Genomic DNA, 26,746 nt, shown 5'->3' with positions numbered 1-26,746 from the left:
TTTCCTTTTGACTCTAAGAGGTCTCAAGATACCAGGTCTCAAATCTATATCACTGTTCTACACAGAAAAGCAACTTTAGGCATGTTCTAGAGCTTTACTGATTTTTACTGAAGGTTTTGCTTTCCTCCCCTTTTTTTTAACTCGTGGCTAGGTGCATAGGTAGATTTGCTTTACTTCAGGGGTTTGAATTTCTAAGGTATGAAAAGTTCCCACACTATTTAAAAAAGCAATCTCTCCAAAACATTTCTATGCTTGTATTTTCAGGGAGAGTATAACTGTGTATACAGGGTAGGTCGCTGTCATGAAAACATGTTTCTGGCACTCTTTTGCTATGCCCTGCATAATAAATGAGCGGCAAAGCTCTCTGGGTGCTCTGAAGTTGCCATGAAATAGCTGTACACCCGTCCTTCCCTTGGTCTGTCTTCAGCTCTTCCTTCATGTCAGGCTTCCTGACTTCACCTCCCTGGGGAGAGGCAGAATTTCACAATTCCCCTATAATTATGCTGGGCCCTGGGACACTGTCTGCGTCTGTAGTAACTGGGCTAACCCAGACAGTCTGAATGGATTTGCAGCTGTTCTTTCAGGGAGTCTGTGAATACTCCACTTCCTTAAAAACAGAATGCTATTTAAATATCTAAGCTTAAATATTTCAAATAAATGGATTTGAAAAGAATAGTCTATATGCATACCTGTCTTGCCTCAAGCTTTCCCATCCATTAATGGGAGATTAATCCAACCTAATCCAACCAATTCATCCAACCTTTCTCTGTAAACTATGGCAACAGCTTGCATCCCAGCCTGCTCAGACTTAAGTCTTGCCTGTCCTGAAACAGACCTTTTGATCTTTGCTATGCTTTTTTTTTCTGTGCCTGCTTGGGTGTTCACCATTTTAGATGAGATGCATTTTTCAGACTGGTTGTACCATTGGTAGAATCTCTCAGGTCACCAGTACGGACATTAACGTTTTGTAAATCTCACTTTTTTCTAAGAGGCACTCCCTTGTCAAACATTTTCTGCCTGCTGTCCTTTTTTCCCCTAAAGCCTCCTTATTGAACTCACCTAATTTGAGACCAATAGCCATGTCAACATACTGTATTTGTAAATTATTACAGAGAAGCTCCACTTTCATCACAGCAGCTGTGTGACTTCCTGCAGATCCGACTTTCAGAGCACAGTCTTGAATTATGCATCAGGGAGTCGTTACGTCTTTCCCACTGGAGAGAGCTTTGGTACTCTGGTAACCTATATACCCTGTATTTATATTGATTATTGATATTTTGACAATGTTGATACTGAGGGTCTTCAATAGTGCTAATATGGTTCACCAACAAGGGCTTAGCAATACAGAGTACTGCATGGAATGCCCTCCCTTGGATCGGCAAGGCACTAATGCTTGTCCTTAGTATCAACAAAGTAATAGTCCTCATAATGGTACAGTGCAAAGCTTTAATTGATTTTTCCTGTTCTGCAAATTTAACATGCTTTGTGTCCTTCCAGAGGACTGGGTCCCATGTAATATGAGAGTCACAGTCTATTCTTGGGTAGAAAAATTTTACATAGCAATACCAGAGGCGTTCTCCTCTCTGAGCGAATAAAGAAGAGGTTTCCCAGCAACAGCAACATTGTAGAGGTACTATCAGATAAAACATAAAATCACAGCCCTGAGTACTTGCTATCATCAAGCATCCCCAAGCACTCAGCGCAAGATTGAAGGTGTTAGTTCCATTTCCTGGACAAATTCCCTGGTGATATTTAAATCCTACCTGCAGCTTCACTTTCTCTTAGAGTTCCAGCTCTTGATTTCCTGTATGCTGTTAAAAACCTGCCAGTTTCTAGCTGGGGCTAAGGAAAATGGGGTGAGTAAACAAAAGACACTATTTGAAGTCAAGGTGTTATTTGCCTTGGAAATGGCAAATGGCTGTGATCAGCACCTCAATTAACTCCTATGCCTAATGCTGACTCTTCTTCAGGAATGCCCCTCTATCTTCCTGCTTTTCAGTACAGAAAGAAAGGACAAGTGATATGAATATTGTAATGATTATCAGTTTTGAAAGGAGGCTTTTCATTTCAGAGCGTTTGCAGTTGCATTGAATAGCTGTGTGTCTACTGCTACATTTTCCCTTGGCTGTCGTAGCTCTGTGCTATGATTTAGCCGTTTTCTGACACCAGAGAGCTCAGTTTAGACTGGCAAGCCTTAGAAGTGAAGTGAAAGTGAATCTTGAGCAATGGGCTAAACTGAGTCTCAGCTGTGGTGTGAATGAGAGAGAAAATTTTCCATCAAAACATGCATTAATATTCCTGTCATATATACTATATTTTATCCGTATTTTGGATGGTCTAACAGATATTGCATGAGCTTTGTCCAAAAGTCACCTCACTGTCTAATTAACATATAAGTCATAGTTTTACAGAATTTTCAAGCATATTCATTTGTAGAAATAAAGTCATAGAAACATTTCAGGTCAAGGAACTGTCATTCAGCATGGATTTGTCCAGTATTTATCACGAACTGAGACATATTTCTGATTAGGCGTAGGTGTTCTGTGGTAATAGAAGTGCTAAATAGTAATGGTTATACATTTTGCAAGTGCAAATACTTGTATGTGCAAATCTAGGTTTTTGCATGCTCTAATAAGGTGGTTTTCAAATATCACAGGCACATTTATGGATCTCTGAAAAATTTGACGTTTTCAGCAGAAGATCTCTATTACTGAGTTCTAAAATAGTTACTCACCCTTCTTGTAGATGTTTACATGCTTTAAAAATATAGTCAAATTATTTCAGATGTATAAAGCTTGTTAAATTAATGGAGTGTAATAAAAAGATAGTACATATAAAAGTTTATAAGATACAAGCAGTAAATTGATTATAAAGATATCGCGATATAATCTTGGAACTAGACTATCATGTATTTGTTATGCATCATCATGTTAAAAAATTTCAAAAGAATTACATTGAAGCCAATTTAAAAAACTGAGAAATAGGAGAAATGGGTGGATCAGATAAGTCTTTTTTTGAAAGTTTTCTTAATATTGCTCCAAAAATGCATCCATAGAAAGAAATTAGGAAGTAATTGCTTTTTTCCCTTGGAAAAAATCAACCCAATAAAAATATATCATGTTCGCTGAAAATTTTCTTCAAAAATATTGAATGTGATTGTGATTCTTGAAGAAAAAGAATTTTGTTACTAAACATAAGAAATCAAAACAATTCCATATATTGAAGAAGAAATTTTGCAGGGGAACTTCTGTCCTGACATACTACGTTTTGTTTTCTCTTACTGGTTCTGGCCACTTTCTCTGTCCCTGACCAATATACATATCCCTGAGATACGTATACTGGTATTTTAGCGCTTGCTAGAAGCAAAAATGTAGACAGTATTACTGATTTCTGAATGTCTGATGATCATAAGGGACTGCGGAGAAGGGAAATTACTTCCCTGAGAGCTCTTTGTAGAATAAAAATGAGAGATGTAGCTATCCTACACCTTTTGTTCCAGACCCCACAGGTTTCGTATTACTACTTTTTAAGGCCAGGGGTCATCTTTCAGCAATGCAGACGAAAGTAAGGGTCAGGTCTCTACTGCTTGAACAGAAGCCCAATATAGACAAAAGATGGTGGGGAAAGAGATGGTTGCTTGCTGGGAGGGTGAGGGGAAGGGCCATATGGGCAGAAGTATACCATACAGCTACCTAAAGTTGAGATCGAGGAGTGCAAGGCATGACTTACATCTTACCGAGCATCTGCTCACCTATGCTACTGTCTGCAGTGCCACTAGAATCCTAAATCTACCTGTGGTTGAGGGTCCTACTTAACATTTTGCATAGACCTAATAAGAATTTCATGGTTGCTTAGAGCAAATCTAATGGTCCCTGAAAACTTGTTTAACGTGGGGAAAGGAAACAATTGCTTGAAAACAATGTTTACCCAAAAGACTAGAATGGCTCATTAGGTATATTTGTATGTGGGCTTTTTCACTTTACAGTGCATTGTTGAAAATAAATATAAAAATGTAACAGCTCCCCTGAAACCACTTAATCCATCATGTACTTTCTCTGTACAGTTCTATGGTTTACTGTTGTGAAAGTATAAAAAAGCTCTGCAGTGAAAAATACAATTCTTATTAAGGACTGTTACTGTGTCCTGTAAATCATTTCACTAAAAATAACTCAGGCTTTTAGGAATGTAATTTTTTCAAACTGTTGTAAAATTACTACAATATATTTTACACCAACCATTTGCCAGATTTGATTTTGCTCAAATTAGGCTAATGTTTGTGATATGGCAGGAGTATGGATATGCATCAAAAAAACATTCAGGATGGGAGCAGGGAGTTTACAGCTTCTTAAAATTAAAATATTTTAAATTTCTTAATAAAAAGGTACATAAAGCAACATATTTATTGACTAAAACTATGCTAAGTTTTTACTTGGGGCTTCTGTGAATACATTCAAAGAGTAACTTGTGAACCAGGCTCTAAAGGCAATGGGCTGGTTATACTAAATATATACCCTGTCTTGTGAGACAGCTAAGAAAGCAGTGGGAAAAAAAAATTAAAAATATAATCTTTTGCATTAATTCTATTAATCACTGCTAAGGGACTAAAAATAATTAACTAGGGGATAATTTTTGAAGTTAGATGTCCTGAAAATTTTGCTGCCTGATTTTTCCTAGATGCAGAGCACCCATAAATCAAGTTTAGACAAAGAAGTAATTCACTATTGTTATTAACAATATCAAAACCAACACAACAAGAGGGCACAAACTGAGCTATTATTCCTTTGGTGTGTGACAACAATTTAAATTTAAGAAAATGAATATTGAAGTACCTTACTACTTATGATGAAACATATAGGATACTCATAGAGAACAATGAAATAGTTAAAAAGGTGTTGCTCATTGCTGAACACTTATGCTACATTTGATCATGAAGTTCTTAGCTTTTTGGATACTAGGTGCAAAAAAGTGCAAAGAATTAACTGTTACAGTACCACATTACAAAAAGTATTTTCTAGGCCACAAAGGCCACTGCCGATATAATTTATATTAAGATAAATGTATACACAAAATAGTTTTTCAGTCTCCACATATATATATATAGCTCTGTTTCTATATCAACCTTGCAAAATCATGATGCAAATGATCTAGGCCACAAAATCTCATGATGATAACAATGATGGAGGGGAAAAAAACCCACAGAGGAGAGCTTGTTCTCCTATTTAAAAATTACTCAGCCAGGACAAAGAGAGGAATGAAATTCTGCAAGGCTGCTCTGTATTTATGGTGATGAAAATACAATCTTGAGCAGGGAGGATCAGTGTTCAGCATTACCAACCCTCTCTGGGAAAAACAATTTCTGTCTAGAGGCCATGAACAGCAACCTGGAACAGACATTCAAAAACTTGGGCTGGAGCTTTTTTTTTTTTTTTTTTAAAGTTGTAAAGAACGTCTGAAAGCTTTGTTGCTCGCTTGCTTGCTTGCTGTGTTTGTAGGCACAAAAGGCAAGGTATAAAACCTGCCTCCTTTTTTGCCTTAGAAATACCTGTAATGTTAAGACCAGCCTTCCTAGCTTTCCTGGAGCAGTTAAGACACTTCAGGACATATTTGACTGACTTAGAGATTAGTTTAGTGGAATGGAAGGACTGGATCTTCATAAACATATTCTGTATCAACCGGGCCAAACTAACCAAGCCAAAACGGTTCTTCAGAAGTCTGTCTACATTGCCTTTTCCCTTCATAACTAGATTAATTCTCACAAATTCTTCCATTATTATAAAACAATCTTCCATTGGCATTTTTCTCATGTATGCTACTCTTCTTCCGTAAAAACGCTATTTTGGAAAATACTATCTTCTCAGATTTCTTTATGCATTACAAAGATAAAAAAAGAGCCACCAGCCCAATTTTTTTCTAGTTGCAGTTCAGTTTTCAAAATCTCAGGCCCAACCATGCAGTCTTTGCCATGCTCTTCACAGAAAGAAAACAGAAAAAAAGAACCTAACTGTCTGATTGAGGTAAACTAATTGATTAGTAATCTGACTGAGGTGCTAAAAAGAGCTAAATCCACAAAATAAAATGTAGTTCTGTTCCAGTTTTTAAAACAGCTCACTTCAGCCAATACGTTTTTGCATTTGCTGTCACTGTGTATTCTAATAAATACATGAAAAATAAATGAGTTTACTAGTTTATAAAATTGTTACATTTCAGTTTCTATCTCCATATATTGACACAAAACATATCTCAAATCCATGTTTGGCATATAATTCTAGAGGCATCCAGCCAGGGACAAGAAACTACTGCACGTGAGCTATTCACTCAGTCAAAATAACTCCAAAGAAATCTAATACTCTCACACAAAATCAAGAATCAGAAAAATGCTCTGTGTAACTGCAGTTTTTAGTCAATTTTTTGAACAGCTAAAATGCATTAAAAAAATTCCTTTACTTCAGAGCATCCTCTCACCTATGGTTTGACCTGCATAGAGACCACGTAAGGACTGCATGATGCCAGCACCGAGTGGGCTGTTTCGAAGGGCCTGGATGCACCTCATCAGGAGACACCTACATCCCTGTGGAGCTACGTCTATTTCCACACAACTCATTTCAGACACACTTGCTTTCCGCAATGATGCCTGTACGTGTGCTCTTCAGTGCCGTGCAGAGATGTCCAAGTTAGCTCTTCATCAGCTGGTGGGTAGCTGCAGCAAGGCAGCCGCTGAGTACAGCCACCTGCCTGGGTGCACGTGCCTGGTTGTTTTCCTGGACAGGGTAGTGAGTTCACGTAGGTGCAGCGGGCATCTTGATTGCTGGAAGATTATGACTGCATAGATCCAGTGGTGAATCCTGGTCCATAAAGGCTGAACTAAAACCCAGTGACGCCACTAGGGTCCTTCTCATTGGCTTCACTGGGCTTTTGATCAGCCCTTCCTCCCTGCCCAAGGAATGAACTGACTTTCCAAACACTCGGAACATGACAATAGTTGTTTTTTCATGCAACATTCAGTTTGAAGTGTTATCTTGAGAAGTCAAACAAGTTTTAGTGCAATTTAGAAGAAATTTACTACAAGACCTATATATGACAATTTGCTCTCCCTCAAAAGAACTAGGCATTACAACCTGCAATGGTTTTGAGTTGCTTAAGGGATTTTTTTTTTCTGATTTCTTTGTCTATGCAAAGATACAAGTCATATCAAAACACTACTTGGATATGACACTAGATATATGCCAGCGAGAAAACAGGTGAATGAATTTGTATGAGGAAGGGTTATATTTGGCTCAAGTCAACTTCATTCATACAATAAGAAATTATTATAAACTGTAATATAAGACTTAGAATAGGAAAAATGTATTTTAATAAAAAAATATGGATACAGTTCATCTGCAGAAACCAAACCTTCTATTTATGTAGATGTGAACTATAAGGGAGCTTTGGATGCTGAACACGATGAATCCACTCTTGTTCCCTAGGGCGTAAGTGGTGGTTTTGGTGATGAACAAGATCCCTGGCTATCAAAACTGGTTGCTCGGCCAGGTAACTGCAAGAAAAGTGTTAGTTTTACAAACGTCATCATAACTGGCCATGCACCACAATCATTTCAGAGGATGAGAGACTCCCTGAAAGAAGAACCTGAATCACATCTAGACACTTTCTGGATCAAAGTCTCCAGCAGAACTAATAATGGAAAGAAAATTCCTTAAGTGAGTTCCTAAAACTGCCTCTGACTCGTTCCACAGGGATGGGTTTCTTTCACCAATCATCAGGGGTGGTACACAGTTCAAAAAGAAAGCCATGAACCTCTGGAAAGAGGCTTCTCTGCTGCACTGACTCAGTTTCCCTGCCCTCACACTTTAGGTGTTTTACTGAAGCCTTGCCTATGGGCTTTTTCTACCTGTCATTGAAGATGCTGTGCAGCCATGTGCTACACAGTGGGGAAAACAAATGGCCCCTGATGCCTCAGACGGCAACTCATTGTTCTACAGAGAACTGGGTTTGGGGAGGCCTAAGCAGTGTGTCCTCTGTCTCCCAAAGCAGGGCCTGCTGCTTCTTGAGGCTTCAATATGAATCTTTCTGAACCCAAAGCTGTGAGCATTTTGTATACAGAAAACCTGTAAGGTGTGGCCACAACAGGTTGAAGAGGAAGTCTAAGCCCATGGACTTGTAGATATAATCACCCATGCATTTGAATAACCTTCCAACAAGTGCCTGTTTGAGTAACTCTAGAGGAAGCTGCTGGTTTGTTGCCTCAACTTAGCCTAATTAGCAGGGCAGTTTCAGATTAATGTTTTAGCAACTGAACTGTTCATGCTAAAGATTTTTGACTAGGAAATTATTGTTTTTGAAATACCTGCAAATGATCTTTTCTAAGTGGATGTCAGCTCCTTATCATAATCTCTGGAAATTTCAAATATCTTAATTGTTTAATGGTACAATGTTGTCAGTGCATCATGGAAACTTTTGAAGAGGAGCATTTAAGTAATCAATAAACCCAGGCAACTAGATTTAGGTTGTGCTAAGGACCTTATAGCTGCTCCACAGATGCTGCACTGATTTTCATGATTCTCAGAAGCACATAAGAGTGAGAGACAAAAACATTCAATACGAGGAGAGAATTTTTCTACTTCTTACCTCTACTAGTGGATGCCAGTGAGTTATTGGTTTACGTGGGTAAGCCAACATTTCATTCCAATGATCTCTTCCAAGCCCTTCAGCATCAATTCCTGTCCGACATACCCCAATGACCTCATTGTGCCCTACTCTGAGAATTGTAGAGAGGCAGAATTTTTTTTTAATAAAAATAGTTTTAATAACATCTGATGTATAATTTAGTGTACCAGTTTAGTAAAGCATAGAATGTATGTCCAAAGTTTTCACGTTATTTATTACAGATATTAGTTTTAGTGGCAGTATAGTAATATTGAGTTCTGTAATGGTAGCATCAAATACCTCCATCCACTACCAGAGTGCTTCTAGCAGCTATAAAAATAGCAATGCAGGCATAACCCTTGCCATTAAAATGTTACAACCCAAATGGCACAAGGACGGAAAAGGCCCATGATATACCAAATTATCTAGAAGGAAAACATGTTTAAATTTTGTGGGAGAGAAAGGTGAAGGAAGATGGTGGGGAGTACATTTCCTGCAAATGCTTCAGATGTTATTTCACACTATATTTCCCATCTCTAACTCTTGTGGTCATTGGAACTTCAGCGAAAAATGTGAAAGAGAGGGGTTTAGCTGTAATAGGGTATACTTTAGTACTTCATACTCCTGGAAGTGCCATAGTGTTTTTGAGGGACTCCAGAAAGTACTTTTCTGTAACTTGCCTATATGTATCTTAGAATAATGTTTCCAAACTTCCTGTTAGCAAACGCTTTGAAAGGAGCAGCTGAAGAGGACTGAAAGTGTGCAAGTTGGTGTGCTCTTCTCCCCCTAACAGCAGTGCCCCTTCTTTTCACATCTGACTGAGAACGTCTTCCTGACAGAAGTTGGAGGACAATCAGAAATCTGATGGCGAGGAAAAAGAACCCGAAGGTTCATGTTACTAAACTGGACCTTCACTGTTTATTTTCCCTGCATACTCAAGAGCTCATTACTAATAGCACTTGAATGAAGCAGACTTGGCTCAGGCATGATTCTGTCAGCCACTGTCTAGTTTAACCTGCAGTCCTTGAGCTACTCGAAGTAGGAGTTTCTTCCTGTCAGTTCTGAGTAAGGACACAGATAATTGAGGCTCAGGTGGGTTATCAGTGAGCACTGAACCCAAAGGTTACAAAGCTTCTTTATTGAATCAACTGACAGATTAATTATGAGTTAATTCAATGAGGTAATTAGCATGTAATACTTTTTGAGTTATACAAATTTTCTTTGATTTCAAATACGTGGCATTTAATTAGAGGTGTGAGGGTCTTTATTTTAAACTGAGACATACCTGATTTATAAAACTTTTACATAGTCAAGCCACCAGATGGGGACAGAAATGCATGCCAATGCTACTGGCCCATAAGAAGACTGAGCCATGTTTCTTCCTCATCATAGTTATTTATGATGCAGATAAAATGGCCTGAGCTCTAGAAGCCGTGGAAGCTATAAATATCTTCAGGAAAAGACCCAAAGGCTTTAGTTTTTGTGACACTGAACCAACTTGAATGTTCAGGGAGGTAGAATGCAGTTGCTTGCAATGATCAGGTAACCTCTCACTGAAGATTAATATTCAGAAAGCAAACTTTGCTTACCGATCGTAATCCATCACTGCAATGGAGAGGCTGACCTGGTCCACATTCTCTGGAGGGATATCAAAGATGATGGCCTCATTATAAACGGGGTTGAGTGTGTTCTTCTTTGTGGTCGTTTTCCGCTTTTTCAGTCTTCGACCCTCACACATCAGTGACACTTTGACATATGGATCTGAGTAACAGATAATCAGTTGTGGGCATTTGGACTCAATGTCATTCAAATGTGCAGCATAAGAGCAATATTTTTTGGTAAGAATGTCATATTGATAAGACAAAAAATTACAAAGATTTTAGTGGCCCTGGCAAACACTGCTTCCAATACACTGTCAATGCAAAGGGAAGGTATAGGCATTCTGAATAGACATACTGACTGCCACACCAAAGATAGCCAGTAGATCTGGACATGGCCTATACCCATTCTCCTGCTACTTCCATTTCACAACCATACTAAATATACAAAAAACAAGGAGCTCCTATTTGTCCCCTTTGTGAATAGACTCTGCCTTGTTATTTAAGAAAGAAATAGATTCACCTGATGCACCAGTTATATCCATTGCTTTGAGATTCCTACATTTGATGACTGTTAATGTCATTCTCCCAGCAGTAGGCAAATAACAGAGGGAAAACATGATCTCACCCAAATCTATGCTTTCCTGAAAAAGAAAAGAAATGATTAGAAATCTGGCCATATTGCCAACAATTCAGTTCAGATCATGCAAAAATTTAGAATTTTTTTCTAACATGGAGAGGCTTCTTTTGCAGTCTCAGATGCTTTTGAAGAGGTCACAAATAATTTTCAGAAATTATTTCTATAAAATACCAACAGGATAATATTTTAGTGACAGGCTCTAGAATTACTAAACTGAGAAATTAAAACAAAAGCAGAGCCAAAACTTTCTGGATTCCTGGTACGTTTGTGTTGAATTCACACAAATGAAAAGTTGCTGAATGCAGAAGGTCAAGTTCTGATGTTGAAAAGACCCAGACTCCAACCTCCCCAGTAGAAAGAAATATGGTGGAATATTTAGATCACACACATTTACATGCCTTTTATCCATCAGAATTTATGTAGGAGGTTTACTTCTGCACACATGTACGTGTATGAAACGTTTGTACTAAGTGCTTTGAAAAGATGAATGTGGTTGTAAAAGTCGCTAGCTGTCTTTATTGCTCTTACTGTTCTTTGAGAGGTTGTTCTGTTTCAGAGAAAAGTAAAGGAGTAGCACCTATGACTTTCCTCAGGGCCAACTTTTTGAGGGATAATATACTTGGAAAGATGGATAAGGTCCATATTAATAATTCTCGCAAAGAGATAGTTTCTGTGTTGAGACAATGTGCTGTGAATTTGTGCAATATGATGTTGCTATACAGTTCAGATGCTGCAACACTTGAGAAATGTAATCTAAGGAAGAGAGGTTCCATCAGTTATTATTTTTTCTTTCCTCATAGTTATATCATCATCCTAATACTACAAAATTTAGTTGTTGACATGTTAGTTATGTTCTAAATTCTGAATTCCTTTTTTTCTAAGATTTTAAAAATGCCCCCCAGAAAGCCCAAAGAACAACTTGGGATTTTTAAAAAATAATTTTTAAATAATTTTAAAATAAATTTAAAATAATACATTTTAAATATAAGTAGTATGTAAGCAAGTCACTTCTGTAAGGCAGCCATTCTCAGGCATTCTCATGTGATCTCAGAGGATCTAAAAGCTAATCTTTAATATTTCAGTTTCAATATTTTATCTGCCAAACCTCCAGCTGCCCCAAGAGTACAAATTTGTTTGAGAACTGCTGGATTTATGGTACACTGTTCTAGCATCAGAAGGCAAGCATGATACATTTTTAAATGATATAAACATACTAAAATAATGATTGCTGTGTAGATGAAAAATACATTGCTTATAGTTATGAGACAGACCGGGGTTTCTTGTTCACATTTTTCAGCTGTGAAAATATGAACGGTTTTATTGACTTCCTTTGGGTTAATGCTCTGTCTAAATTGAAATAGGTATTTCAGATCTTTATTGAGTAAAGGTGGACTTAATCACATGCTGAAGGGTTTGTTCCCCACCCTTGCATTGCAGACTCTAGATTTAAGAATGGAATTTTAGAACAGCTTTAAATTCTCTGTTGCACTGCTAATAAAATATTGACTTTTGTGTAGGTTGGTCAATTCACATGTTCAGTCATTTTGCTGGGATTCTGTTCTGAGAATTAAGAGATTGATAAGCATGTGAACATGAACTGTGGTCAAATTTCATGCTTGTCAGGATTTCTGGATTTCACGTTTCTCAGGATATTAAAATGATTTAGCTCATTCAGTCCACATAGGATAAATAAATACAGCTATTTGACATCTCCTTAGCCCAACCCCTTATTTTGCAACACAGAGCACAGAATTTTGTGCCACAGAGTACATTACATTAACAAACTCACTTTTCTATTTCAGAAAATATAAATAAAACTTGAACAACTGAAGTGTAATTCTTTTCACTCGTCTTAAAGCAGCAAATGCTCTCTGTTATATTTTACAGTTTTTGTCATATTTCCAAAATCTGTTTTAGAGCACAGCTTCTGTTCTTAGTATTACTTCCTGAATTTAAACTCTGATCATTGTTCCTCTCATCCATATGTGACAGAGATCTTACTCGTTTGTTTGAAAAGGAAATACAGTTCCCCCGCATCCAGTACTTCAAATTTTAAGGTCTGTGTTGAAAGAGGTGGTGAAGATGAGTTGGATCAAAAAACACAGTGTACACCTAATGAAAGGGAATAATTCTTCCTTCTTCAGAGAGATGAGTTGTGTAGATAAATAGATAAAAAATATTTTTTTCTAAAATGCAAGTATGATCTTGAGTATTATTTCTTTCTGTAGAGAAATTGGATAGACACGCAAAGATTTGTGTAAGCTCAAATGATACTGACCACATCAGTGGATAAGGGAAGAGCAATGGATGTCGTCTATCTGGACTTCTGTAAGGCTGTTGACACGGTCTCCCATGACATACTCCTCTCTAAATTGGAGAGATAAAGATTTGATGGGTGTACCGTTGCGTGGTGAGGAATTGGTTGGATGATTGCATCCAGAGAGTAATGCTCAATGGCTCAATGTCCAGATGGAGATCAGTCACAAGTGGTGTCCCTCAGGGGTCCATACAGGGACCAGTACTCTTTAATATCTTCATCAATGACACAGACGGTAAGATCAAGCACACCCTCAGCAAGTTTGCAGATGACACCAAGCTGAGTGGTGCGGTTAACATGCGTGAGGGACAGGATGCCATCCAGAGGGACCCGGACAAGCTCGAGGAATGGGCCCCTGTGAACCTCAACAAGGTCAAGTGCAGGGTCCTTCACCTGGGTCGGGGCATCCCCAGTATCAGTACAGGCTGGAGGATGAAGGGATTGAGAGGAGCCCTGCCAGGAAGGACTTGAGGGTACTGGTGGATGAAAAGCTGGTCATGAGCCGGCAATGTGCGCTCGCAGCACAGGCGGCCAACTGTATCCTGGGCTGCATCCAAAGCAGCGTGGCCAGCGGGTTGAGGGAAGTGATTCTGCCCCTCTACTCCACTCTGGTGAGACCCCACCCGGAGTCCTGCGTCCAGCTCTGGAGCCCTCAGCACAGGAAAGACATCGACCTGTTGGAGCGGGGCCAGAGGACGGCCACAAAAATGATCAGAGGGATGGAACACCTCTCCTGTGGGGACAGACTGAGAGAGTTGGGGTTGTTCAGCCCAGAGAAGGCTCCAGGGAGACCTTATTGCAGCCTTCCAGTACTTAAAGGGGGCTTATAAGAAAGATAGGGCCTGTAGCGATAGGACAAGGGTTAACGGTTTTAAACTAAAACAGGGTAGTTTTTGACGAGATCTAAGGAAGAATTTTTTCACATTGAAGATGATTTTTCACTGTAAGAGGTTGCCCAGAGAGGTGGTAGATGCCCCATCCCTGGAAACATTCCAGGTCAGGTTGGACAGGGCTCTGAGTAACCTGATCTAGTTGAAGATGTCCCTGCTCACTGCACGGAGGTTGGACTAGATGACCTTTAAAGGTTCCAACCCAAAGATTCTATGAGTCTATGATTCCATGAATACAGACAGGACTATTTACCACGACTTAAATACTTTAAAAGAAACATGACTCAAAATACTTGCAAAACTCCCTATGGTGGTTACCCTACTTTTCTGAAAAGCAGAGAAAAGCATCAGTGCTTAACAAAACAGCAACAGTTTGAGGCTTACACTTGGTCCTTTTTCTTTCTTTTCTGAACACTGTGTACTGAAGTTATATTGAAAAAGAGCTTGGAAAATCAAACGCATTTTAAGATCAAAGGGATAGAAATAAAATTAGTAGTTCACATAGAATCACAGAATCATTAAGGTTGGAAAAGACCTTCAAGATCACCAAGTCCAACCGTTAACCCAACACCACCATGCCCCCTAAACCATGTCCTGAAGCGCCACATTACCCTAAGTAGTCCATAGACACTATTTAACTCTCCTCCTAGTGGAGAGGACTGGCTGTCCTAGATTGCCACCACAGACTAGGAGTTGCCATGGTCCTCAAATCAAGTTCAGATACAAGTAATTTCAGAATCCTTTGAAACAGCTGTGATGATTTTATCTTTTTAAATTAATTTGTGGCATCTGATGTTTGGTAAACAGTGACTTTTTGGTTAGTAAGGAACAGAAAGTCCTAGTACTTTTACTCAGTCTCTACTCTGAGAACCTGTCGAGATTGGTGGTCTTTCTTCAATGAACTGAGTACATTTTGTTAGGAGCTCTAGAAGTCATAGGGCAACTGGGGATTAAGATATTAAAATGCATCATTATAACAGATATCCTTTGGAATTCAATCACACAGGATGAAGCTCAAGACTTACGAACTTTTAAATGTTCTTTGGAAGTATTAAGATAAAAATTATGCATATATATTTATGATAGAATCAGAGACTAGTTAAAATGTCTGGAATATCACCATTCCTCCTCTCCCCCCCTTTTTTTGTTAACCGGAGCACTACAGATTCATGAATTTGGAGCTGAAAACACAGGTTCAGACCTAGATAATGAACAAAGTAAGGCTCAGCACTTACACTTCTCATGGCAGTCTTTGTCCACCACATTGATTATCATGAGTAATATTTTAAAATGCCTTGGATCCTTAAGTATTATTGATTTTAATTGAGATTTAAAAATAGGATTTAAATTAGTTCAGTCTCCCAGTGCTCTAGAAATTCGTATTTGTCTCATTTTATAATACACTAGATAATTAAGTTCACACAACTCATCTGCCAGGAACTCTTCAGTACAAGCAAATCTGAGGAAGCCAAGGCACAGACTGTCCTCAACAATCACGTCTGCATTACAGTCCACTTCAACAAAACACAACTCAGAAGACACAAGCCTGGACCCAGTGGTTATTCTTGCAAATTTTTAACTATGATGCAAAATGTCTTACATGTATCAGTCTTACATGAATACTTCAGCTGGAATTGCACATTACTTAGGTAACACCTGTGAAATTTTATCTCCTTCCTAAGCCTATTTTGAGTTTTTCTTTTTTTCTTCTTAAATTAAACTTAGATTTCAATTAACAGCTAGCTTTGCAGATGCTTGTAATGATTCCCCCCCACTGACTTCCAATAACGGGTACAGAAAAAACAGCATCGAGCACAGCTGCACTAATGCAAAAAGGAGCATTTGTTGGTACTTGATATGTCTTCTTCATTTATTTCCCTTCTGTGTACACAAGACATCATACAGAACTAAGGAACCGGAACGGTGGTAAGTGCTATACCAGCTTCAGCTATTTTTACGGCTCCCAGTTTACCTCACTATCCAATCCATTTTCTGGTACGGCAATGCTAGAACGAAGTAAAACAGAGAAAACACCAACCTCAAATGCATATGTATGTCAGCTATTCAGATGAACCTGGGGTTTTTTTAGCTACACTACAGAATACAGGTTTTTCAAATAGCGTAATTCTCATCCCACATAAGCAACCACACCTGAATGGGTGTGCTAATCATTTTTTTTCCATTAGGTTACCAAGGTTCTGTCCACATTCCCTGCTTTATGGGCTCTCGGGAAATCAGTCCAGGGGTTGGCTAAGTCAGATGAAAAAATGGTCCTTATTCTGTCATTGTCGTGTTCTGAGCCACTGGACACCAGTGCTCTTTTTCACTCTTACGCCTGTAGAAGAAGCAGCAGCATTTCCACAGAGACTGGGCTCCCTACTCACAATATGGATAAACAGTAGAGGGATGCGAGGAGAAGTTTGAAGCCCTTGTAGGGGAGCATTGATTAGTCTGATCAAGTTTTTAGAACCACTGTGGCTGGAGAAAGCTTTGTCATTTCTTACTTCTTTTAATTTTCCCAGTTGTTCATTAAATTCAATTGAAGAGACAACTGTTTTTTAGGAACCTCTGCAAATTCAGTGAGGAAGTTAGGCAGAGATCTTTCCAGGTTCAGGGTAGTTTATTATCCTGTATTACCACACATAATCTTAAACTGAATGGGAAAAATTATTTAATGACAGTGTAAGAACTTGTAATCTCCCTCCTGTATTCCAAGATCTTCACTGTTTTCATATGCCAGCAGGAGTGAAAAGCCCATAGGGAGCTGATATGTGAAATAAGGTGTCATTCTTGCACCATTTTTTTGATCACAGATGAACTCTAGGCCATTTTTTTACTGATGGTTTTTTCTTCTTCTTTTCCCTTGGTTTTTGAAGCTTTGCAATTCAAATGAAGTCTTAAAAGAACAACTTACTACGTATTCTTATAATAAACTATGTAAATGTTACTAGAATGAAAAAAATTATATACTTTTATTGTTACTGGAATGTCATTAATTTCCATGGATAAAATAACAAGAATTTGTACAATTAATACTACATTAGAAATGGAATTCCCTGAAAAAGGTCTTTGCCGTTACTTTTATTATCATTCAGATTATCATAGTCCACAGCAATTAATAATTTTAATTCTTAATCTCGGATTTAATATCCATAACTAATTTCCTATTAATTGTATATTAAACGGTGCTTTAAAGATTGTGTGTGAGAATAGCTTTGTGTAAATACAAAGGGTGGCATGAATTTATTTTGTGCTTGATTCTTAAACAAGTGATTTGCAAATTTTTTTTCTCTTCACTTTCCTGCTATGTTTTGAATAAGCACCTGTAATAATAATAAGCCCTAAGTAATAATAATTTTCTAGATATTGAAGAGATTTTATTATTATTCAGGCATTTACATTCCTAGACTTTTAGCTGCTTCCTTTAGTCACACTGAAAATTCCTTTTCTGTATAGTATGCAAATTAAAAAAAAACACTGGTGGAATTAGACCTTTGGATTACTTGAATACACAGTAAGATAATTCTCCCAAAGGAATCTAACTTTTTCTTATTCTATTTAGAAACATTTTTTATATATATGTATTCCTGCTTTCCAATAAAAACTACTGACCTCAAGCTTCAAGAATCAGGGATAAAATAAAACATAATGATAAAAGTTGGAGGTTGGATGGAAAGAAAGGAAGGAAGAAACCTGTCCCCTTCAGTTAAGAACGTATGAAGCCATTTATGGTTTTGAGGTATAGATTAAAAGTTAAAAGAATGATGGGAAAGAGCAGTGCAGAAATCTATGAGTCTGTCTGTTTTCTCATCTATGCATTTAGAATTTGATGGCATTTATGCCGCCACAGAAATTGTCAAAACTTACATGAAGCCTGAACTGGAGACCTAAGGGGGCAAAAACCTCTCAAGGGGATTTTACCTTGGAAACCCTGTCCCCACAGCTAATATTTATTTTCCTCTCCTGTTACTCTTTGCATATCAAATCCATCTCTTTTTCTTCCTCCCAGCACCACTTACTGATTGAGCTGTTGTCTTGGGAAATGAATCAATGAAGGTTGTGTTTGTTCTTCCCTCTGTGGCAGACAGAACGGAAGGAGCGGGGCCTGTTGCTCTACAAAGACTGCGTCCTCTGCTCGCGGAGGCCTCGTGCTTGCTTTAGCCCGACAACCCAGTTGCTCGCGGCAAGCGCGGCTGCGGGTTGCAGTCCTGGTTGCAAAGAGAGGACTCCCTGAGACAGCACGCTGGGTCCAGCAGGCCGAATGCTCTCGATAGCACCCAGGAAGCCTCCCGGGTGCTTCTTTTGACACTCCCTCTGTACATAACCGTCTGCCTGGTGCGCCACGGGGTAGTTCCATCTCGCCAGGTGGCAACGAAGCCCGTTCCTGCTTCAGAACAGCTGAGAGCTTCTGCAAATTAACCATGGCATCTGCTGGCACATGAATGAAACAAAATGTACGTGGCTTCCAACACAAAGATGCTCTTCCCTCCAAAGCAGCAATGCGTTGACTGCAAAGGGACCCTTCGTAGTGAGAAACTCAGGGAGCACTTAGGGCGCAGCAGGTGAGTCGAGCCGTGCACCTTAGCGTATCTACCACAGTACCATCTGGACACAGAGGTATTAATTCCTTTGAGGAAACCATATTCTTCGTTCATCTAATATTTCTAACTTTTAAGGTAGACTGAAAGTAGCACTTTGCCTCTAGCAATGCAGACTATTAAATAATTTGTCATTTCAAATGAAAGAAACATTCAATAATAATAGAAACCTTCCCTGCTTTCAGTAACTGGACAGAAACCCACCCTTCCTCCACTGTCTTTTCTAGTCATCGCCCAGACCTCAACGAAAAACCTCAACACGTTTCCTGTAAAGACGGACCCAAAGTATTCTTCATCTACTCAGCAACAGGGATCATGTGAATCCTTCATATCACCAGTCCCGATTAGAAATGACAAATGCCGGCTGTTCTTGGCTTTAAAGGGGCTGTTCCCATTGTACAGATGATAAATGTTTACATGCTGACAAGCCTTTGTTCTTTCACAAATGTTTAGCATTATATCAAAACTTTTTCCAGAAACAATAATAGTCTAAGTCCATTCTGATGAGGATGGCTAATCCTCATGTAGTCCCCTACACTGTGGGTGATAAAACATTTCCTGATAGTGCTGCTCTTTGAACACTAAGAAATAAGACAATCCTTACAGTATGGCCTCAAAGTTTGACTACCATAAGACAAATATTTGTCAGCTCTATACCACTATTGCCTTACCCAGAGTAAAGGTCTAATGTGCCATTTTTTGTCCACTTAGAAAACCATGAACTACGGAGAAAACTAAGGGAAGACAGTGCCTGCAATTGCTCTGGGTGAACTGCAGGGGTGGGCTTCATTCTTGCTTGATCGGGAGGTCAGAAGATTCTCGTTCCATAACAGAGGCCAACAGCTAGCAGAATTACCTGGGTGACATCCAACTCTGACAAGTGTTTGAGATTGATCTACCAAGACAAATGTTACTGTCGCGTTTATTAAAGAAAGGTATCTAAGCACTTCTGCCTTTTCCAGCAATGCTATTCAATTGTATTGCAAGGGCTTTAGAAACAGCAATCACACATCATGTGCATCACGTGAAGTCTGTGTCCTTACAAAACCTTCTTTTATATCCCACTTCACAAATGAGAAAACTGCAGCACTGCAATGCCTAGTGTTGGAAAACTAATAATCGAGTTCCATCTATCTACATGAGATAATGCAAGAGGCCACAAATATATGACAGCTCCATGACTAACATCCCCAGGAGACTACCACTGTGCTGGAAATGGCTTTCATCTAAATTCTGAGCCCTATTTATTTTTTTTTCCAATTGCATATTTTCCTATAATTGGTTACACTAGCAGAGTTCACAGAATACCTTTGGAAAGAAAATGTTTCTGACAGTCACTTGCCAATTTTTTTGGACAATGATGTTAGAGGCAGAGATTTCCAAAGCAATCAATAATTTTAAAAAAGTATAATAGGGAGTTATTAAACCTTTACATCCAGAAAATGTTAGATCACAAGAGGTGGTCTTTTTGCCTAAACGATTTTACAACACTGAATATTTGCACTTAAGTGCTTGTTAGCAATTAAGTGCATGAGTTTTCTTTTTTTTTAAAGTATGTGGTGTATTTTGATAATAACAAAACCTCAGAAATGTATGTGAAACTCACAAGCACTTCACAAAACCAGAAGTTAGATATGTTAACTAAATAATCCATTTGATATTATTTGTTTGCCTCTGATGTTATGAATTAATGTCCTAAAGTGTATTAAGAATTACAGTATTCCAATATACTGAATGATCTTCACAGGGGGTCCAAAGCTGCCTCTTGAGCTCTTCTTTTTTTTTAATTAATCAAACGAACAGAAGTAAATGATGGATTATTTATTGAAAACTCAATCACCCATGTATAAGCAAAATTTGGGGATATTAATATCATCAGATATCTAGGATACTTCTTTTCCACAACTGGTTTTACACCAAGTTTACCTTGATAATTTAACATTAAGAAATGAAAATGCTTTAGTGCTTACAACAGGTACATGCTACATATTATACAATAGCTGCAGGTTTTCAACATAACATATAACAGAGAAACAATGATATGTATGAAAAATTAAAGGAACAAAATACAAACTATAAAAGATGAATAAATATCAACAGTTGAAAACCATAAGAATAAAAATGGGCAAGTGGGGAGGCCAATCCTGCACTTGTATAAAATAGTTTCAAACTACTATTATGAGCAAAAAAAAAAAATTAAAACTGTGGATTCCCACAGAGTCATTGGTTTCATGGTCAAAAGGATTCAGTGCAACCATCCAGTCTGATTTTCCCGACTGTGTATTTCCTGTACCAAATAAAAACTCTTTACGGATCTGCAAGCAAATCTTTTAAAATTATGTTAATTACTGGCAGATAGTCTTTGAATAGAAGAGAATCTCCCAATCTCCTGTGGTAACTTTCTTCACTGATAAAATGTTGCAGTTCATTTCCTTGGTAATTCTGTCTAGTAGGTGTTCAACTCCGAGACTGCAGAGCCTTGCGTAATAAAAGCAGGTTCTTTCCAAGCAGGTAATAGGAATTATTTTTACCCTCACTCTACCTTCTGAATAGAAAATTCTTGACTATGGAAGAGATGTAAAAGACCCAAGCCAGGGGGGAGGCTACTTCTGCTGTGTTTTTTAAGTTTTGGACAAATCCTTTCATCCATCACTTCTACCCTCCTCTACCATTTATCATTTAGCAACAGCAAGAGCAAACCACTGGGTGTAGGAAGCATGTCTGAACAAAAGGCTGAAAAACTTCATGGAACATACAACAAAACAGAGCAGAGGTGAAAGGGGAAAAAGCATGAGAGAAATATATTTGCTGAATGGCATCTTAGTTCCTATGCTCTGCTGTCTAGGTAAGGACCTTCCCACTGAGACAGCCAGCTGTTTTTTAAAGATTCTTTATGAACACCAAAGCATGCTTGCCTGGAGTACAGTTATTTTTCACTAATTGTAGAACCAGCTGGATCTGTTTTTTCAAGTCTTAATCCAAGTCCAATTGACTCTGGCAAGCATTAGTTGGTTATTTAATTGCTAGCCTGGTGACTTTGGTATAGAACTGGTGCTTAAGACTGTAGTTCTCCATTGATTAACAACTTATGCACAGTTTACTCCTGTGCAGGATTGGCTCCCTCATCTTAAAGTTTCTGAAATGGCAGAACTAGAAATCTTTATTACTAACCAATTTTAATCTACATGAAACGGCTGAAGTATACACAAGGCAGCGCATTGCACATATAGTAACAGGACATCTTAAAGGAGGGTTTCATGTTACCAGGAAAAATCAATTCAATCAGTTTCTTACATAATTTTCTGAGAATAGTGCAAGGCTTGTGAAAGCTGATGCAGTCACCCAATACTAGAAGACATCTCAATTTTATATGTTTATTGTTAATGGTTTAAGTGGCGATAACTTATTCACACACATGGAATACTGCAAGCTACACTGGCTGAAAGACTGAAATCCAAAAACTTCGTGCTTTCTCTTAAACTTCATGCATAGTAAAACACCAGCAGAGTGAATTAAGCACTGTAGCTGCCTGTACTAACCTTAGTGAGGAAGAAACTTGAATTAGAATTCAGTGCCAAGATTAGCAAACATTTTCATCCAGATGTATATTAGTATCTCTCCCAACTGCATAATTTGGTATGGCATTTCAATCTGCTCAAAACCAATGATGAACAGTCCAGGGATTCTAATTGGCTGAAACCATTCTAGTTATCAGCTGAAAATCTCACACACACTCCTGTTGCAAAGGACCAGTGAGCATTTAAATCATTACTAAAGTATTAAAGATAATATTGAAGCTAAGAAATTAAAAAAAATGTTACTGGGCTGTTATTTCAAGACCTTAAACACAGATTCAATTTTAAGCTTGAGAACACAGTTCTTAAATTTATCTGAAATCTGAGCTTGATCAAACTAAGCATACACAGACATGGCTTTCTGGAGGTCTGCCGGAGGCTGTTCAGAGCAGTTTGGTAGACCCAGCAGTTAAAATAAATAGCTTTTTTTGTGAGTTCACATTCAAAAACTGTCTCCACTATGCTCCACTCCCTAATATTTCTCCTACCTTAGGAAACACATTGCTTATGCTCAAACTGGTGAGGGAATACCTCTTTGTCCTCCTAGTCATGCAGACCTAGACTTCCCTGTCTAGCAGACATGAACAGCATGAAAACATTTGGGAAAAGAGGCATGGGAAGTCTCCGGCTCTACTGAAGGGATGGTATGAAGCTTCTGTCACTAAAGCAGTGTCTAGTACTGCTCTGTCCTCTGTTCATCCCCACTGTGGAAGTTCAGCCCATGCTCAGATCCAGGGATGACTCAGACTGTTTTGGGTATTTCCATAGAACCAGGGATGGGAAAACTTCTATATAAATAGTATACTAGTTAAAACAAAACAAAGCAAACCCCAAAACAACACACCCCACCACTTATTTTTTTTCCCCCCTCAAATTCCAGCCAGGGAAGATGAGTTTGGACTTGAAGGTTGATAAAGACAATGTTTGGAGACAGGTGGTTTTCCTGCTGATAGCCTGTCATGCATCCTGTCATCCATGCATGAGCCTCCTTTTCTTGCTTGCAACAATAAACAAATAATTTCTATTTCCCAACTCAACTTGCTTCTGCCTCTTGAGTTTGCTAGTAACAGCAGCAACACAGATACATCTACAGGGGACCCTAAGCACAGGGCAGCAAGCAAAGAACATTTTAGACTTCAATAATTTTTAGCCTCTCTTCCTTAACAAGAATCTCAACCTATGGAAATCTGCTAACTAGAGCAGGATGGGCCCTGTTCCTTAATAGACGGTCATTTTGAAAGATAGAGTATTTCGCTAACAGGAAAATGTTAGTTCTTGTTAAGCAGTGACTTTTGTGATGTACTATTTAATTAATAAACCTAATTTATATTTGCACAGTGAGGCATAGGGGTGACGATATGTCCCCAGAAGATTTTATAGTAATTAAATTTTATAGTCTCTTAAGCATCTTGTCCTCTATACGCAAAGGAAAATATTGACAACTCTTTTTTCCTTTTTTTCTTCCAGGCTCTGCTGATAAACAGGATGCTCTGCCACAAACTACAAACGAGAAATTAAAATATCACATTAATGCTTTTGGAACACATTACTTACTGTGGTGGCACAGTGGATGTCTTTCCATACATTGGCTTCCCTGGAGAGATCTGAGACTTCAAAAAGGTTATCAAGAATAACTTCCCCAATCATGTCATGTCTAGAAAATCTGTCAAAATCATAAACACTGAAATGCAATTTCCTGTTGCTGAGTTGATCATAGGCTACAGGAAACTGAAAGGTTTCATCAAAGACAGGATTTAATGTCTTTCTGTGAACTCGAGTCTGAAACTTCTTTTTCCTATCTGGAAGCAGATAAATCTTAACGTAGGGGTCGGATGTTCCTGTGAAGTCTTTAGCAGGCAGATCTAAGGCTTTGACAATTGTGACAGCCAGAAGTTCATTCTCATAATCATACCGGAGAGTGAAGTTAAGTTTTCCACATGTTTTCACATCTTCTTGTTGCCCATCAGAATCCACAGACTTCTGTTTGTAGAGTTCTGGTTTTATTCTCCCAATGCTGGTTGTCGTCTCTCCCCTTTGCAAAATCGGATCTGTGCCCATGTTAAAATCAACACTGGACACTTGCATCTGCCTTGGCAAGTGCCTCCTGAAAGAATTGTGCCTGCACACATACACACACACACACAAAACGAGCCATGGTTATCTCTGGGAAAAGAGCTGGCTATTACCAAGTAGAAAATACAAGATGACCAAATTAGTAAGGGTTCCTCTCTTGAAAATAATTTTTAAACAATCTGCCCCCCAGATGTTCTGCGAGTGTTAAAACATCCTTGAGAGGAAATGATCATTCAGAATGAACATTTTGGCCCAAGAGACACCCAGTGTCCTGGCAATACCTATATTTATAACCTTCTTTTCAAGCTATGCAGCTGAAGCTGAATTCAGGTTCTTTCACAGAACAAGTTGACAGTTCCAACATTGCTTGATTCCACTGTGCTAGAGCCAGAGTAAAGTATAATCAGGCAGAAAAAAAAAAAAAAAATCACTTGCAGAATTGTCATCAGTACTTCCTGGTTTTTGGAAGCATTTTGTGGTGGTTTTCCAATTAAATGTTTACCAAGCTTGACACCGATCACTGTGAAAGGCACCTGAAAAGGCCATGCAGAGCTATGTCTGGAGGCTTTCAGCGCAGTGCTTTGCCATCTTACAACATTTCTTATACACCTGGTTGGTATTTGCTACACCGAGGTACGGGCTGCCTTCTCCAGTCATAGCGGGAACATTATGTTCTGGCTGCAATATGTTTCAAAGTTTTGGTCAACATTTTTCTGTGTTAGGTTTTTTTGCTTCTGTTCTCACACTCTGCTGTGTAGCGTATTAGAAAGCCGATTCCTGTACCCCTAGCAAGAAACAGTACGTTTAAAACCTTGTAATTCTGAATACAGTGTTGCATAAGCATATGTACTTATGGGTTTATCTTGACTCATGAACATCAATGGAAATTTGTGCCTTTCCCACGAAGACTGAAATCAGACCCCTGGTATGCCAAACAGCCTTACAGTGGTATAAAAACACTGGTCAAAAAGCTTCATAGAATTAATCATCAGCAGATGTCATTACGACCACACTGTCCAGTTTATTTTTTGGACATTTGCACATTTCCTTGGTCCTTCACTACCCCAACAATCTCTACTGGAAAAGCTCACTACCTCCTCCTGTGAGCATACTTAGTCGCCATTAAAAAACAATTTAATTGTCAGAATTTCCTCTACTTTTTGCAATCAATTGCTTATTAATGCCAAATGCAGCCTTGCCTTATTGCTTGGTTTCCCTGTGGTGTTGTGTTCTGAAAACAAGAGGTGTCACAGCTGTGTGTTTCTTTCTTTAAACCAGAAATGCAAATGGTCCATTTGAAAGCAACCAGGACTCATTTCATAGATATTATTTGTATTTTTGCTGTAAGTGAAGTGGTTGCAGAAGGCACGAAGCACAAAACTACCGCAGCTCAGCTGAGCAGAGATACAAGAGGGTAATCTGCAGCCATTAAATAATAGACAAGAACGCTTCCCATTTTGGCTGTTTCAGTACTGGTAGGTGCAGGGAGCAGTCCTATCATAACACCAGAATAGGAGAGGGAGAACTTCCTAGCCTAGATTTGAAGTAGCTCCAAAAAATCCAGGTGTGTTAATCTCAAATTTAGATGAACAATACACCCCTCTCGTAACACCTTCTACCTTTCTTTTTTACAGACACACAAGTTGAAAGATTTTCTTTTCTCTTAAATGTTAAAACTTGCTGAATTCATAGTTTACGATGTCTACACTGGAATGGAGTGAGGAGTCAAAAGGCCCTAACTAGTCAGAAAAGTACAATATTGTCCTCAGGGAGTTTCAAGGTTGTCCTTGTGCCATTGTCCTCCCAGAATTCCAGCCTCGTACGTGTGCTAAACACAGGGGAGGAACTGAGCTCCGTCCAAAATGTAGTGGCAATAAATGTTTGGGGAATACAGCAATTTAGGCACTAGCGCTCTAATATCTTTGACTAATAATAAAGCCCGGGAAGACCTGTGTTACTGCTACTTCTGTCTGTGCAAATGAAACCTGTGCAGGTAGGTCTTCCTGAGTGCTCCTCACACCTGCAGCTGTCGTACTGAGATGCCCAGATAACCATGGTCAAACCCTGCCATAGACAAGCAGTAGAGAAAACTGCCTGTGCAGGCGAAACAGTGAAGCTGACTACGGCGTTTCCAGTTTGAGTGAGAACGGATACACAAATTCTCTTTTCCTCGACTTCTCTTGCATTTATGAAGATCTGAGTTAATACTTGTAAGAGTCACATATAAAACCTCAACTCTGTGCCAACCTTCTTTCAAATTTTCAAACTTTATGCATGTTAAGAGCCTCTAGTGAATGTAGTCATTGTTGTGAGATGTCACAAGTAAAACAGTGCAGCTGTATGGCTGTTCCCTGTGGGAACCAGCGGTGCTTGTGCTCTAGTAAGCCAAAGTCCTAATTACATAGTGCCTCG

General features: G+C 38.7%; 1 protein-coding gene across 2 annotated transcripts in view; it reads right to left on the bottom strand.

The window, feature by feature from the left end:
* Positions 1-7,462: 7,462 nt before the first annotated feature.
* Positions 7,463-26,746, bottom strand: part of SYT10 (synaptotagmin 10) — a gene marked incomplete at both ends in the record, with an annotated part of 35,671 nt that continues 16,387 nt past the window's right edge. For both annotated transcript variants that reach the window (XM_082004996.1, XM_082004997.1), the window contains 5 exons: positions 7,463-7,534; positions 8,626-8,755; positions 10,233-10,404; positions 10,765-10,885; positions 23,816-24,380. In XM_082004996.1, the coding sequence (XP_081861122.1) occupies positions 7,463-7,534; positions 8,626-8,755; positions 10,233-10,404; positions 10,765-10,885; positions 23,816-24,380 (1,060 nt within the window). The remainder of the gene's footprint in view (positions 7,535-8,625; positions 8,756-10,232; positions 10,405-10,764; positions 10,886-23,815; positions 24,381-26,746) is intronic.

Source organism: Phaethon aethereus (assembly GCF_964289735.1).
Source record: "Phaethon aethereus genome assembly, chromosome: 1".
Taxonomy (NCBI): Eukaryota; Metazoa; Chordata; class Aves; order Phaethontiformes; family Phaethontidae; genus Phaethon; species Phaethon aethereus.
Note: the sequence above shows the minus strand (reverse complement) of the source record. Positions and strands in the feature narration are given on the sequence as shown.